The following is a 17205-nucleotide window of genomic DNA, read 5'->3' as shown; positions in this document are numbered from 1 at the left end:
AGTATTTATATTGTAGACCTCTCTCCCCCCTCTAGCCCCAGTATAGTGAGTATTTATATTGTAGACCTCTCTCCCCCCTCTAGCCCCAGTATAGTGAGTATTTATATTGTAGACCTCTCTCTCCTCCCCCTCTAGCCCCAGTATAGTGTGTATTTATATTGTAGACCTCTCTCTCCCCCCTCTAGCCCCAGTATAGTGTGTATTTATATTGTAGACCTCTCTCTCCCCCCTCTAGCCCCAGTATAGTGAGTATTTATATTGTAGACCTCTCTCTCCTCCCCCTCTAGCCCCAGTATAGTGAGTATTTATATTGTAGACCTCTCTCCCCCCTCTAGCCCCAGTATAGTGAGTATTTATATTGTAGACCTCTCTCCCCCCTCTAGCCCCAGTATAGTGAGTATTTATATTGTAGACCTCTCTCTCCTCCCCCTCTAGCCCCAGTATAGTGTGTATTTATATTGTAGACCTCTCTCTCCCCCTCTAGCCCCAGTATAGTGAGTATTTATATTGTAGACCTCTCTCTCCTCCCCCTCTAGCCCCAGTATAGTGAGTATTTATATTGTAGACCTCTCTCCCCCTCTAGCCCCAGTATAGTGAGTATTTATATTGTAGACCTCTCTCCCCCCTCTAGCCCCAGTATAGTGAGTATTTATATTGTAGACCTCTCTCTCCTCCCCCTCTAGCCCCAGTATAGTGTGTATTTATATTGTAGACCTCTCTCTCCCCCCTCTAGCCCCAGTATAGTGTGTATTTATATTGTAGACCTCTCTCTCCCCCTCTAGCCCCAGTATAGTGAGTATTTATATTGTAGACCTCTCTCTCCTCCCCCTCTAGCCCCAGTATAGTGAGTATTTATATTGTAGACCTCTCTCCCCCTCTAGCCCCAGTATAGTGAGTATTTATATTGTAGACCTCTCTCTCCTCCCCCTCTAGCCCCAGTATAGTGTGTATTTATATTGTAGACCTCTCTCTCCCCCCTCTAGCCCCAGTATAGTGAGTATTTATATTGTAGACCTCTCTCTCCCCCTCTAGCCCCAGTATAGTGTGTATTTATATTGTAGACCTCTCTCTCCTCCCCCTCTAGCCCCAGTATAGTGAGTATTTATATTGTAGACCTCTCTCTCCCCCCTCTAGCCCCAGTATAGTGAGTATTTATATTGTAGACCTCTCTCTCCCCCTCTAGCCCCAGTATAGTGAGTATTTCTATTGTAGAGCTCTCTCCTCCCCCTCTAGCCCCAGTATAGTGAGTATTTATATTGTAGACCTCTCTCTCCTCCCCCTCTAGCCCCAGTATAGTGAGTATTTATATTGTAGACCTCTCTCTCCCCCTCTAGCCCCAGTATAGTGTGTATTTATATTGTAGACCTCTCTCTCCTCCCCCTCTAGCCCCAGTATAGTGAGTATTTATATTGTAGACCTCTCTCCCCCCTCTAGCCCCAGTATAGTGTGTATTTATATTGTAGACCTCTCTCTCCTCTCCCTCTATCCCCTGTTCCACATATACTGTTGACAATATGATTCCCTTTATATTTGACCTGGCCTTGTCTCAATCAGGCCTATATCCAGCATGTATCCTCAATGGGACCCTATATAGTCCACTACTACCCTATGGGTCCTGGTCTAATGTAGTGCACTAAATGGGGATAAGGGTGTAGTTTGACGCAGACAATGAGACCAGATTACATGTGTTCCTCAGACGTGATGTCTCAATCACACCTTGGCTTTGTCACAAATTGCACTATATTCCCTATGTAGTGCACTGCTTTGGACCAGAGGCCCATAGGCAGGATCTAGGGTGCCGTTTTGGGACACAGATGATGCCTCAATCAGGCCTTGTTTTGGGTGCAAGCACCTTGACAGCAGGTAGCTATAGCTGTGAGATGAAGAGTGGAAATTGTCCCGTGCCCATGTGGAGATTCTGATTGGCTCTCCCATGTGACTCTCCTCCAATCTACATGGTAATGGAGAGGCTATTACACCAGAGGAATAGAAACGCTCAATTTACATCTGATTAACGGACAAACTGAGAGGCTCCGTCCGACGCTCAAACGGCACCCTATTCCCTACGTAGTGCACTACTTTGGACCAGAGCGCTATAGTACACTACATAGGGAATAGGGTGTCATTTTGGGAAACAGAACATGATGACTGTTTGGTGAGGAAACAGTTGTTGTGGTAACAGACTTGTATTTTAAAGAATTAAACCATTAAATTGGTCTTCTATCTGTGTAGTGACGTAGTACATTCACAGAAATACAATCTAGCGATTTGTCCTCACCGTTCAAGTCATTAATAGCATAATGGGTGGACTGGCAGCCGTTGCTGGTGTACCCAATAGGAGCGAAACAGGAAATAAAAGCAGGAAGTGTATCCTTCAATCTGTGCTGTGATTTTTTTGTTGTTGTTGAGTCAACTCAACTGACATTACAAAAACAATAGATGGATTCCATTTCTCTACTTCCATTATGGTCAGGCTACATACTCCTGTTATGTAGGATAGCTCACTTACCAACGTACTAGCCAGTTGTGCCACGAAAACAGCTAGTACACGCTAACATGATGTAAGATGGTACCAAATATAAGGATAAATGGTATTATCCTTATTATCAAAGATAGTATCTATACATGAAACATCAATATATAGTAATAATCCCACTCCCACATACATCCCTATTCCCATTCCCATTCCAATTCCCACTCCCACTTCCATCCCTATTCCCATTCCCATCCTTATTCCCATTTACACACACACTTCCACTCCCATTCTCATTCCCACTCCCACTTCCATCCCTATCCCCATTCCCACTTCCATTCCCACTCCCATTCCCATTCCCACTCCCACTTCCATCCCTATTCCCATTGCCACTCCCATTCCCACTCCTATTCCCATTCCCATTCCCATTCCCACTCCCATTCCCACTCCTATTCCCACTCCCATTCCCATTCCCACTCCCATTCCCACTCCCACTCCCACTTCCATCCCTATTCCCATTCCCATTTCCATTGCAACTTCCATTCCCACTCCCATTCCCACTCCCACTTCCATCCCTATTCCCATTGCCACTCCCATTCCCACTCCTATTCCCACTCCCATTCCCATTCCCACTCCCATTCCCACTCCCACTTCCATCCCTATTCCCATTGCCACTTCCATTCCCATTCCCACTCCTACTTCCATTCCCATTCCCACTCCCACTTCCATTGCCATTGCCACTTCCACTCCCACTCCCACTCCCATTCCCACTCCCACTCCCATTTCCATCCCTATTCCCATTCCCAGTCTGCTATTCCAAGCACCAGTCTGCCATTTACTTCACTCACTCCTCAGCTCGCTCCCGTCTTTCTCTGTCTCTCCAATCTCATTTTGTGAAATTAATCTTCCTGTCACCCTGGCACCATCTCTAACCCCCCCCGTCCCCTCTCCTCCTCCTTCCCCTCCTACTATTCCTCATGTCACCATGATAATGTGTCGCTCTGCCAGGCTCCTCACGAGCTCATTATCTAGAGTTATTGGGATGGACTCCTACCCTACACGGAGTGGAGAGGGGAGACAGGAGGGATGGGGAGAGAGGAGTGGAAGGGAGAGACAAGAGGAGTACAGAGGAGAGGAGAGGAGGGTAGAAGAATGACTCCCATTGCGATTCCCGTCATCTTATTCCAGTCCTTTCTATGGCCCCATAACAATCTGGTCATGGAAAATGATTTTGGATGGTTTAAAGGGTCTGGAATCACTACGTTTAAAGCCAGTGCTCCCAGGGCTTTATGGAGCAAGGCGACATGTTGTTATTAAGACACAAAAGGCTGGCACAACGACATCAATTCACGCTGTCCTCGGCATGAATGACCCTGAAGGGTTCCACAGCTGCTTCTGCCTTCTTTCCTTCCATTCTTCCAAGCTGATGTCTCACAGACAAGGGCCTCTAATTGTTGTATCCTTCATGATACAAAAGACAGTAATCAAATTTGGTTGAGTAGCTAGAGGAGGCTAGAGAAGAAGGGAGAAAAGAGGAGGGAGAGAAGAAGAGGAGTGAGAGTAGAAGAGGAGGGAGAGAAGAAGAGGAGGCTAGAGGAGAAGGTAGCAATGAGGAGGCTAGAGAAGAAGAGGAGGCTAGAGAAGAAGGGAGCAAAGAGGAGGGAGAGAAGAAGAGGAGAGAGAGGGATGGAAGATGACTTGAATATGCAGGGAGGGGGAATTATTTTGTATGGAATTAAATTAATGTTGATTATTGGTAGTCCTATGAGGTTTGATGGAAAGAGCAGCATGGATGGCAGGCTTTGGAAATGTACTGTTATTTGTTTAACTAGTTGCTATATGTGGTTCTGAAGGGTGACTGATGATAGCGTACAGTATTAAACTGGTTAAGTGAGAACTCAAACAGCTAAGCTGAGTGTCAAGGAGGTGGACATTTGAAGGAAAAGGTCCAGTGGTTGTCATGTGGCAGTTACTTGGTACTATAGAAACTTGGAAGCATAGTGTGTGGCAAATCATTTGTAAAAAGAAATTGAGAAGAGTAGTGGCCTAAGGCAACTGCCCTGAGGGACACCGCACTGTACATATCTGATGTTAGAGAAGCTTCCATTGACGAACATTCTCTGGGATCTTTGGATAAATATCTCTCCAACCATGTGATGTCAGGTGATGTAAAGCCACAGCAAGTGAGTTTCTTCAATAACAATGTATGATCAATAACATCAATACTGAAATTTAACAATACAGCTCCAACTATCATCTTATTATGCATTTCTTTCAACCAATCATCAGTCATCTGAGTCAGTGCAGTACAAGTTGAGTGCCCTTCTCAATATGCATACTGAAAGTCAGTAGTTAACTTGATCTCTATAAAAACAGCATTGTATTTGTTCAAACAACATTTTCATCATCAGATTACTAAGAACAGACAGCAAACTGATTGGGCGGCTGTTAGAACCAGCAAAGGATGCTTTACAATTTTTAGACGGTGGAATTACTTTAGCTTCCTCCCACGCCTTCGGATACCTCCTTTAGGCTTTGGTTATTAAAGATAGAAAAAATATTTGTATTGAATGTTAAACACCATCATTGTCTCATCTGATATATGATCAATTACCATTAATATATTCACACAGACTCAGACATGTACCTGTAAAACAACACAACCACACGTGTTTTGAAACACTCTTGATGATTGAGCTGTAGTTCAGTGGACATGGATGACTGTCATTGGATCACCTGTCTGGACTGAGGGACAAATCAGCTGTCTGGACTGAGGGACAAATCAGCTGTCTGGACTTAGGGGTGGATGTTCTGTCTGGACTGAGGGATGGATGGTCTGTCTGGACTGAGGGATGGATGGTCTGTCTGGACTGAGGGATGGATGGTCTGTCTGGACTGAGGGATGGATGATGTGTCTGGACTGAGGGATGGATGGTGTGTCTGGACTGAGGGTTGGGGCTCCATGGACCAGTGGGTTCTGGGACCATCAAAGGTGTAATCTATTAGGAGGATTTATATGTGTGAGGTAGCGGAGGTAGCAATCCAAGGAAACTGCTGAACATTACAACTTAATGTACAGTGCAGTAGAGAGGAGGGACGCAGTGTTAGGTAGTGGAGCGAAGGTCTGGAAAAAGGGAGTTTTTAGGCTGTAGTTCCTGAAATAAATGATGGAACTACCCCTATACAGTATATTGACAATGAGGTTTAATGAAGTTTGAATACCAACCTTTGGTGAATATTCTAGTGTAATCTCTAAAGAATTTAAGATATTGACTAGGGCATTTTCTGTTGTCGCCAGCAGCTGTGTATCTTTGGTAGGCAATACGTGTCACGGATCCCTCCGGAACTGTGTCATTGCGCACACCTGGTCCCCATTCCCACTGATTGTATTTGTATAAATGTGCCCTCTGTTTCAGACTTGGGCTGTCGATTAGTGTTACAATGTCCGTTGGTCGTGTGAGTACATTTGCCTTGTTGTTTTGGGCTTTCGTGCCCTTGTGGATTGTGCAGATGATTACGGGTCTCGTCCCGTGTGATAATCATTGTGTGATTGTGTTATTTATTCGAAGGAACTCCTCTCTCTTTTGTTTGGGTTTGAACCCTGTGTTTTGTGTTACGTGTTTGTTTGGTCTTCCTCCCCCACTTCCTTTACACGGCACCCTGTAATTTGGGTAATAAAAACCCCTATTACGCATTCCTGCGCCTGTCTCCCGAATTATTCATACCAACGTGACAATAAGGCCGAAGGGATTTGCCCAACCCTCAGTAAATATTGTCTGAGTTCCGAATGTCACCCTATTCCCTATGTAGTGCACTACTTTTGACCAGAGTGCACTATATAGAGATTAGGGAACCATTTGAGACAGAGGCTACGTGTATCATCTTTAAAGGATAACGGAGATATCAAGATGTTGTAGATACTAGTTTTGTAACTCCACTATGTTCCTGTTCTGTCTGAGAGATATCAAGATGTTGTAGATACTAGTTTTGTAACTCCACTATGTTCCTGTTCTGTCTGAGAGATATCAAGATGTTGTAGATACTAGTTTTGTAACTCCACTATGTTCCTGTTCTGTCTGAGAGATATCAAGATGTTGTAGATACTAGTTTTGTAACTCCACTATGTTCCTGTTCTGTCTGAGAGATAGCAAATTTTAATACTGTTTCACTATGTTCCTGTTCTGTCTGAGAGATATCAAGATGTTGTAGATACTAGTTTTGTAACTCCACTATGTTCCTGTTCTGTCTGAGAGATATCAAGATGTTGTAGATACTAGTTTTGTAACTCCACTATGTTCCTGTTCTGTCCACACGGAAGTTCATGGAATCATTTAGTCTTTCTCTGTCCCAAGAAGATAATTTATTCATTTCCGTCCTCCTGCCAAGTCATGCGGCTTCTGTCTCAAGGATTATTCTGAACTAAGTGAAGACAATACCTTCTGTACTGATGCCAGACATGGCATTTAGAAAATGTCTTCCATTTATGGCTGAAAAGGCTTGTTTTTTAACATAACATGCATATTTCAGGTCTTTATTTTGGCATCCAAAAGTAACATAATTTCTATTGGCAGAATTTCTAATTATCTATAACATTTTAGTATTCCAAAGGGAATGATATATTCTGTTCCACTGTTTTTTTTGGTAGTGGTTGTTGTGGTAGAGTTTCAGTGAAGAAGCAATAGATTTTCTGTCCATCTGACATATGGTTGTTGTGGTAGAGTTTCAGTGTAGAAGCAATTGATTTTCTGTCCATCTCACATATGGTTGTTGTGGTAGAGTTTCAGTGTAGAAGCAATAGATTTTCTGTCCATCTGACATATGGTTGTTGTGGTAGAGTTTCAGTGTAGAAGCAATTGATTTTCTGTCCATCTCACATATGGTTGTTGTGGTAGAGTTTCAGTGAAGAAGCAATTGATTTTCTGTCCATCTCACATATGGTTGTTGTGGTAGAGTTTCAGTGAAGAAGCAATAGATTTTCTGTCCATCTCACATATGGTTGTTGTGGTAGAGTTTCAGTGAAGAAGCAATTGATTTTCTGTCCATCTGACATATGGTTGTTGTGGTAGAGTTTCAGTGAAGAAGCAATTGATTTTCTGTCCATCTCACATATGGTTGTTGTGGTAGAGTTTCAGTGAAGAAGCAATTGATTTTCTGTCCATCTGACATATGGTTGTTGTGGTAGAGTTTCAGTGTAGAAGCAATTGATTTTCTGTCCATCTCACATATGGTTGTTGTGGTAGAGTTTCAGTGAAGAAGCAATTGATTTTCTGTCCATCTCACATATGGTTGTTGTGGTAGAGTTTCAGTGAAGAAGCAATTGATTTTCTGTCCATCTCACATATTTCTTATCCTAGGAGAAGCCTGTTGAGCAAAGCCCTGCATTGTTACCTCCTTTCGCTTTGTTCCACTTGTCCTTTCTCCCACCTTCTCAACATGAAATTGAAGCTAAACTGACTAAGGAACAGTTCACAACCTTTTAAATATTGACTTTATAACAAGTCTTGCTAGTTAATTAATAAGCAATGTGCCTGGTCTTCAGAAGCTGCTCTTTGTTTGAGCGGAACATAAATTAACACTTGCTCACAAGGCCTTGGCATGAATTATATATGAGTTTGGCAACAACTACCTCTAATGGAGTCGTGCCGCGTTTTACACAATTAGGTTTTGTGGGAGCAAAAATTTTTTGATTTAATCCAAAAGTGTTTTTATGAGTTGAGTGGATCAGAAAACGTTTAAGATTTCAAGAGGGTGTCTCCCACCCTGAAGGACAGTAATAATGTGACATATAGAGAAGTAGTAGTTCTAATATGACACAACATGTTTTATTCAACTTTGTTTACAAGACTAATACGTAGCTGTTCTATTAATTCTGTCTTTAGTTACGGTCACTGTATAGCACCTGTATAGCACTAACAATATTACCTTGGTATGTCTCTGTAGTACTAACAGTATTACCTTGGTATATCTCTGTAGTAGTAACAGTATTACCTGGTTATGTCTCTGTAGTAGTAACAGTATTATCTGGTTATATCTCTGTAGTACTAACAGTATTATCTTGTTATATCTCTGTAGTACTAACAGTATTACCTGGTTATGTCTCTGTAGTAGTAACAGTATTACCTTGTTATGTCTCTGTAGTACTAACAGTATTACCTTGTTATATCTCTGTAGTACTAACAGTATTACCTGGTTATATCTCTGTAGTACTAACAGTATTACCTTGTTATATCTCTGTAGTACTAACAGTATTAACTGGTTATATCTCTGTAGTACTAACAGTATTACCTTGTTATGTCTCTGTAGTACTAACAGTATTATCTTGTTATATCTCTGTAGTACTAACAGTATTACCTTGGTATATCTCTGTAGTAGTAACAGTATTACCTGGTTATGTCTCTGTAGTAGTAACAGTATTATCTGGTTATATCTCTGTAGTACTAACAGTATTATCTTGTTATATCTCTGTAGTACTAACAGTATTACCTTGTTATGTCTCTGTAGTACTAACAGTATTATCTGGTTATGTCTCTGTAGTACTAACAGTATTACCTTGTTATGTCTCTGTAGTAGTAACAGTATTACCTGGTTATGTCTCAGTAGTAGTAACAGTATTACCTGGTTATATCTCTGTAGTAGTAACAGTATTACCTGGTTATGTCTCTGTAGTACTAACAGTATTACCTGGTTATGTCTCTGTAGTTCTAACAGTATTACCTGGTTATGTCTCTGTAGTTCTAACCGTATTACCTTGGTATATCTCTGTAGTAGTAACAGTATTACCTGGTTATGTCTCTGTAGTAGTAACAGTATTACCTTGTTATGTCTCTGTAGTACTAACAGTATTACCTGGTTATGTCTCTGTAGTAGTAACAGTATTACCAGGTTATGTCTCTGTAGTACTAACAGTATTACATTGTTATATCTCTGTAGTACTAACAGCATTTCCTTGTTATATCTCTGTAGTAGTAACAGTATTACCTTGTTATGTCTCTGTAGTACTAACAGTATTACCTTGTTATATCTCTGTAGTACTAACAGTATTACCTGGTTATATCTCTGTAGTAGTAACAGTATTACCTTGTTATGTCTCTGTAGTAGTAACAGTATTACCAGGTTATGTCTCTGTTATATCTCTGTAGTACTAACAGTATTACCTTGTTATGTCTCTGTAGTAGTAACAGTATTACCAGGTTATGTCTCTGTAGTAGTAACAGTATTACCTGGTTATATCTCTGTAGTAGTAACAGTATTACCTGGTTATGTCTCTGTAGTAGTAACAGTATTACCAGGTTATGTCTCTGTAGTAGTAACAGTATTACCTGGTTATATCTCTGTAGTACTAACAGTATTACCTTGTTATATCTCTGTAGTACTAACAGTATTACCTTGTTATGTCTCTGTAGTACTAACAGTATTACCTTGTTATGTCTCTGTAGTAGTAACAATATTACCTTGGTATGTCTCTGTAGTAGTAACAGTATTACCTTGTTATATCTCTGTAGTAGTAACAGTATTACCTTGTTATATCTCTGTAGTAGTAACAGTATTACCAGGTTATGTCTCTGTAGTACTAACAGTATTACCTTGTTATATCTCTGTAGTAGTAACATTATTACCTGGTTATGTCTCTGTAGTAGTAACAGTATTACCTGGTTATATCTCTGTAGTAGTAACAGTATTACCTGGTTATGTCTCTGTAGTAGTAACAGTATTACCTTGTTATATCTCTGTAGTAGTAACAGTATTACCAGGTTATGTCTCTGTAGTACTAACAGTATTACCTTGTTATGTCTCTGTAGTAGTAACAGTATTACCTGGTTATGTCTCTGTAGTAGTAACAGTATTACCAGGTTATATCTCTGTAGTAGTAACAGTATTACCAGGTTATGTCTCTGTAGTAGTAACAGTATTACCTGGTTATATCTCTGTAGTAGTAACAGTATTACCTGGTTATATCTCTGTAGTAGTAACAGTATTACCTGGTTATATCTCTGTAGTACTAACAGTATTACCTGGTTATGTCTCTGTAGTAGTAACAGTATTACCAGGTTATATCTCTGTAGTAGTAACAGTATTACCTGGTTATATCTCTGTAGTAGTAACAGTATTACCTGGTTATATCTCTGTAGTAGTAACAGTATTACCTGGTTATGTCTCTGTAGTAGTAACAGTATTACCTGGTTATATCTCTGTAGTAGTAACAGTATTACCAGGTTATGTCTCTGTAGTAGTAACAGTATTACCTGGTTATGTCTCTGTAGTAGTAACAGTATTACCTGGTTATATCTCTGTAGTAGTAACAGTATTACCAGGTTATATCTCTGTAGTAGTAACAGTATTACCAGGTTATGTCTCTGTAGTAGTAACAGTATTACCTGGTTATGTCTCTGTAGTAGTAACAGTATTACCTGGTTATGTCTCTGTAGTAGTAACAGTATTACCTGGTTATATCTCTTTATTACTAACAGTATTACCAGGTTATATCTCTGTAGTAGTAACAGTATTACCTGGTTATATCTCTGTAGTACTAACAGTATTACCTGGTTATATCTCTGTAGTAGTAACAGTATTACCTGGTTATATCTCTGTAGTAGTAACAGTATTACCAGGTTATATCTCTGTAGTAGTAACAGTATTACCTGGTTATATCTCTGTAGTAGTAACAGTATTACCTGGTTATATCTCTGTAGTAGTAACAGTATTACCAGGTTATATCTCAGTAGTAGTAACAGTATTACCTGGTTATATCTCTGTAGTACTAACAGTATTACCTGGTTATATCTCTGTAGTAGTAACAGTATTACCTGGTTATATCTCTGTAGTAGTAACAGTATTACCTGGTTATATCTCTGTAGTAGTAACAGTATTACCTGGTTATGTCTCTGTAGTAGTAACAGTATTACCAGGTTATATCTCTGTAGTACTAACAGTATTACCTGGTTATATCTCTGTAGTAGTAACAGTATTACCTGGTTATATCTCTGTAGTAGTAACAGTATTACCTGGTTATATCTCTGTAGTAGTAACAGTATTACCTGGTTATATCTCTGTAGTAGTAACAGTATTACCTGGTTATATCTCTGTAGTAGTAACAGTATTACCTGGTTATGTCTCTGTAGTACTAACAGTATTACCTGGTTATGTCTCTGTAGTACTAACAGTATTACCTGGTTATGTCTCTGTAGTACTAACAGTATTACCTGGTTATGTCTCTGTAGTAGTAACAGTATTACCTGGTTATATCTCTGTAGTAGTAACAGTATTACCTGGTTATATCTCTGTAGTAGTAACAGTATTACCTGGTTATGTCTCTGTAGTAGTAACAGTATTACCTGGTTATATCTCTGTAGTAGTAACAGTATTACCAGGTTATGTCTCTGTAGTAGTAACAGTATTACCTGGTTATATCTCTGTAGTAGTAACAGTATTACCTGGTTATATCTCTGTAGTAGTAACAGTATTACCTGGTTATATCTCTGTAGTACTAACAGTATTACCTGGTTATGTCTCTGTAGTAGTAACAGTATTACCTGGTTATATCTCTGCAGTAGTAACAGTATTACCTGGTTATATCTCTGTAGTAGTAACAGTATTACCTGGTTATATCTCTGTAGTAGTAACAGTATTACCTGGTTATATCTCTGTAGTACTAACAGTATTACCTGGTTATGTCTCTGTAGTAGTATTGTTCTGGTTGTTCTAGTTCTGGAGACAGAGGCGTAGGTGGAGCTACAGAAACGTAACACTAACATGAAGTGTCCTGTTCTTCTTCTCTCTCTGTTTCTCTAGATGGCCCCCTGGGACCCAGAGGCCTAGTGGAAGCTACAGAGATGTGTACCCAGGAGTGTTTGGTGCTTGGCCACTCTGACAACTGCTGGATGCCCCCTACCCTCGGCTCCTACAGCCAGCCCAAGTCTCCAGTTTCCAACTTCGCCACCCAGAAAGAGTGGGCCAAAGAGAAACTGCTCAACGGCCATACTACCTTGACCCGGACCTGGAAGACCGATAGTGGGCGGGACCAGTTTTGTGACAAGAAGCAATTTGGCAGCGGGGAGGGACACTTCAGTAGCAGTGGCCACATGGCTGACATCCCATTGGCTAGTTTGAAATCCTACCAGCCAACCACTGGTCCAGACTCTCCGAAGGAACACCAGCTATAAAAGGAGCTCTGATTGGAGGCAGCCAATCTAAACAGGGCTGCGATTGGATAATCTGAACAGGACAGATGACGCAAGTTTCAAGAGTTTTTTTTTCTTCTTTTTTCCTTCTTGTTAGTACTATTTGATTTAAGTCGATGCTTGTGCTATGTGATAGTTACATGTACTACGTAGGCCACTAGACTAGTACTGATGCAGTGTACTCTACAATTCAACTTCTGGCGATGGATGGATAGATGGATGGATGGATGGATGGATGGATGGACGGATGACGCAAGAGAAAGTCTCTTGGGATTCCCTTTTGATGGACAAACCCCCGCCCCATAAATGAAACATTTCCTCATCACTCTGATGGCAGGAATAAAGGGGGTTGAATCCACCTGGAAAAATGGAAGAATACCTAAACAGGAATTCATATACTCAACAGTAAAAAAAAAAAAAATATCAACATTATTATGGCTGACCAATATATTCCAATATTGTGACGTGGTTGTTATTGAGTTGTTTGAGACTATATTAATCTACACAATCAAAGAAAAACAGAGTTACAGGTTACGTCCAAAATGGTACCCTATTACCTATTTAGTGCACTACTTTTAACCAGGGTCCTAGGACTAGGGGGAATAGGGTGCGATTTGGGACGTTTAAAAAAAGCCCCCTACAATTCCAGTATAGGAAGGCGTGCGTTGTTCTGATGGATAACACTGTTAAGTGGACACTTGTCTAGTCTGTCAATAGTCTATGTGTTTTGTAAATAGGACATGTGATACTAACCCGGTCGATGTAATACTGCCATGGATCTAGAACGCTGATCGTGGCTGCACATTATGACATCACAATATGGTTTCCAATGGCATCCTATCACCTATACAGTGCTACTTCTGACCAGGAAGTGTACTATATAGAGAGAAGTGTGCCATTTAGGATGTGCCCTATACATTTTGGCTTTCAATCTTTTTGTTAAAAGAAATTGTGGGGGGGGGGGCATATTGATAATGTAAAAGAAAAATTCACATACTCATATAAGGCCTGTTGTGTTGGGGATATTATGGAAAACACATATTCAACCGTTACAAAATGATGCACAATGTTGACCCAAAGTCTGATTTCCTTTCATTCAACTACTACGGCAAACGTATTTTTTCAAAATAAATTTTGTATCATTGACGTATAACGCTTGATTTTTACATTATGGGAAACAAAAAGCTTGCAATCTTTTCCGCATAAAATAAATCTTTAAAAAAAATTATAAAAAAAATATCTTAAAAACTAATGTTACTATTCAACAGCAATATATTTGTAAATGGCTAAGTGTTTTATCTAACTTTGACTCATTATTGTACAACATTTTGATTGAAATTGTGATTAGTTGAGTACAATTGAATAGTAGTACTACAACCTAAATGAATTTTCGTTGTCCATATACGACCACTTTGTGTACTGTGCCTTCATAACATTATACCAAGCATTGTACTTATTTATTATTTAAATGATTAGAAAATATGCATTGATGTCTGGAGGGGGGGGGGGGGGACAGTGTACGTTGTTTGCAGTAACGTTTTTGTTGTTGTAATATCACAAACGGATGTGGCAGTTTCACCATTAAAGGATTCCAGCTGTAAATTCCTTATGAATGAATGTTTGGCAGCGTATGAAAAATATAAGATATAATCTAAACCAATGAAAAAAAAAAAAAACATATAAAAGACAACAAAAATGTAATTGTTAAACACAATAGTATCTGTATTACACAAGAGAGGCATGTGCATAAGATAATTCAACAACAACGTCATTGTTTTCATTGGTTTTTCCCTTCTCCGGTCAGGAGGTCAAGGTTTCCTCTGTTCAACGGCATGGCAGGAGATTGACACAAAACGGAATAGCATGCTGAAACAAATACATTTATAGCTTTAAACAAAAACAAAAAAGAAAACTTTGAATTATTTTGTATCATATTTTTCATTCTGTTTTAAAGAGAGAGGGAGAAATATAGTGAATTTGTATATTTAGGGGTGAAGACGTTTAATTTTGTATAGCACTACCATGTTTTCTGTCACAATATAACAACGTGTATCGGGGTTGGGTGGAGTGACTTGCTTAGCGCAGTATGTTTGTCAGTGAGTTGTGTGGGGTGGGGTGTTTGGCATCATAGATATTGAACCAGTTAATCATTGTTACTCTTACAGGTATACAGCTACTGCAATAAATGTTTTCAATATGTGCATATTGACTACTTATTGATTTCTATAGATGTATTGATCACTTCATGGGGGAACTAGACGGTTCATTGTTTCCAACATGTACATGTTATTGTTGTGTGTTGCTGTTAATCACATCTCATACAGGTATATATTTTAGTAAAAGTAGTTTAGAATATTAGTATACTAATAGTATATTACAGTTTATAAACTGGGTGGTTCGAGCCCTGAATGCTGATTTGCCTGACAGCCATTGGTATATCAGACCGTATACCACGGGTACAACAAAACATGTCGTTTTACTGCTCTAACAACATAGGTAACAAGTTTATAATATCAATAAGGCACCTTCGGGGGTTTGGGGTATATTGGCCAATATACCACGGCTAAGGGTTGTGTCCAGGGACTCCACGTTGCGTTGTGCGTAAGAACAGCCCTTAGCCGTGGTATATTGGCCATATACCACACCACCTCAGCCGTATTGCTTAAATAGTGCAGTGTACTGTAGCAGTATAGTATAATAGTACAGTAGTACAGTACAGCGTAGCCTAGTACAGTACATTATAGTATAGTGCAGCGTAGCGTAGTATAGTGTAGTATAGTGCAGCATAGTGCAGTATAGTACATTATAGTATAGTGCAGCATAACATAGTATAGTACATTATAGTATAGTGCAGCGTAGCGTAGTACCGTACATTATAGTATAGTGCAGCGTAGTATAGTACATTATAATATAGTGCAGCGTAGCGTAGTATAGTACATTATAGTATCGTGCAGCGTAGTACAGTACATTATAGTATAGTGCAGCGTAGCGTAGTATAGTACATTATAGTATAGTGCAGCGTAGCGTAGTACAGTACATTATAGTATAGTGCAGCGTAGCGTAGTATATTACATTATAGTATAGTGCAGCGTAGCGTAGTATATTACATTATAGTATAGTGCAGCGTAGCGTAGTATATTACATTATAGTATAGTGCAGCGTAGTATATTACATTATAGTATAGTGCAGCGTAGTATAGTACATTATAGTATAGTGCAGCGTAGTATAGTACATTATAGTATAGTGCAGCGTAGCGTAGTATATTACATTATAGTATAGTGCAGCGCAGCGTAGTATATTACATTATAGTATAGTACAGTATAGTGCAGCATAGTACATTATAGTATAGTGTAGCGTAGCGCAGTATAGACAGTATAATATCATATGGTAGGATAGTAGTATAGTACCGTATAGTATAGTCCAGTAAATTATAGTACAGTATAATATAGTATGGTAGGATAGTAGTATAGTATAGTACTGTATAGTGTAGTCCAGTACAGTATAGTACAGTATAATATAGTATGGTAGGATAGTAGTATAGTATAGTACTGTACAGGATAGTAGTATAGTACTGTATAGTCTAGTAGAGTATAGTACAGTATAGTACAGTATAGTAGGATAGTAGTATAGTACTGTATAGTCTAGTAGAGTATAGTGCAGTATGGCACAGTATGGTAGGATATTAGTATAGTACTGTATAGTCTAGTAGAGTATAGTACAGTATGGTAGGACAGTATTATAGCACTGTATAGTCTGGTAGAGTATAGTACAGTATAGTGGGATATTAGTATAGTATAGTACTGTATAGTATAGTCCAGTACAATATTGTACATAATGATAGGATACTAGTATATTATAGTATAGTATAGTACTGTATAGTATAGGCCAGTGCAGTATAGTACAGTATGGTAGTATAGTATAGTATAGTACTGTATAGTATAGGCCAGTGCAGTATAGTACAGTATGGTAGTATAGTATAGTATAATACTGTATAGTATAGTCCAGTACAGTGTAGTACAGGGGTTCCCAAACTGTTTATGACCAAGGACCTCACCTGTTGTGACAGTTAAGATTCAGATCAGATTAAGATAACTGTATTGGTGGGTTCCACAGGAGGAATCCCCATAAAATCAGAACCAAACTCTGACTATAAATGGAGATAAAATATCATACACACAGTGTTACTGCTGCAGCGCATGGCCAGACTAACCAAGTCTCTGACCCTGGGAAAGAACATATTTTTTTCAGTTTTCAAGGAAAAATTTTGTGCAATTCTACACATTTTCCCATGAGGCAGATAAATAATTTTGCAGTTTTAAAATCTTAAATTACAGTACGTTTATGTTCAAACTAATATTTTTAGGGAATACAAGAAGTAAAACTTGAAAACTGGATAATTTATGGAGTGTTGTGGATCCCTGTGAGCCTCTCGGGCTGTGCTGTACATCTAAGAGTAGACATTATTGGAGATGAATTATATTCACATTGTATTGTATTGCCGTCTAAATTTGTTTCACAGAACCCTTTCGTTTACTCTGCCGTTCTTAGGCAATG

The 17205-nt window shown here is 39.3% G+C and overlaps 1 protein-coding gene across 1 annotated transcript in view; it reads left to right on the top strand.

The window, feature by feature from the left end:
- Positions 1-14854, top strand: part of LOC106593108 (protocadherin-9) — a 499821-nt gene extending 484967 nt beyond the window's left edge. Inside the window, 1 exon segment of the mRNA XM_045698422.1 lies at positions 12263-14854. Coding sequence (XP_045554378.1) covers positions 12263-12633 — 371 coding nt within the window. The 3' untranslated portion in view covers positions 12634-14854.
- The last annotated feature ends 2351 nt before the right edge of the window (positions 14855-17205 follow it).

The sequence above is a fragment of the Salmo salar genome, chromosome ssa16 (assembly GCF_905237065.1).
Source record: "Salmo salar chromosome ssa16, Ssal_v3.1, whole genome shotgun sequence".
Classification (NCBI taxonomy): domain Eukaryota; kingdom Metazoa; phylum Chordata; class Actinopteri; order Salmoniformes; family Salmonidae; genus Salmo; species Salmo salar.
This window is presented reverse-complemented; position numbering and strand designations above follow the sequence as displayed.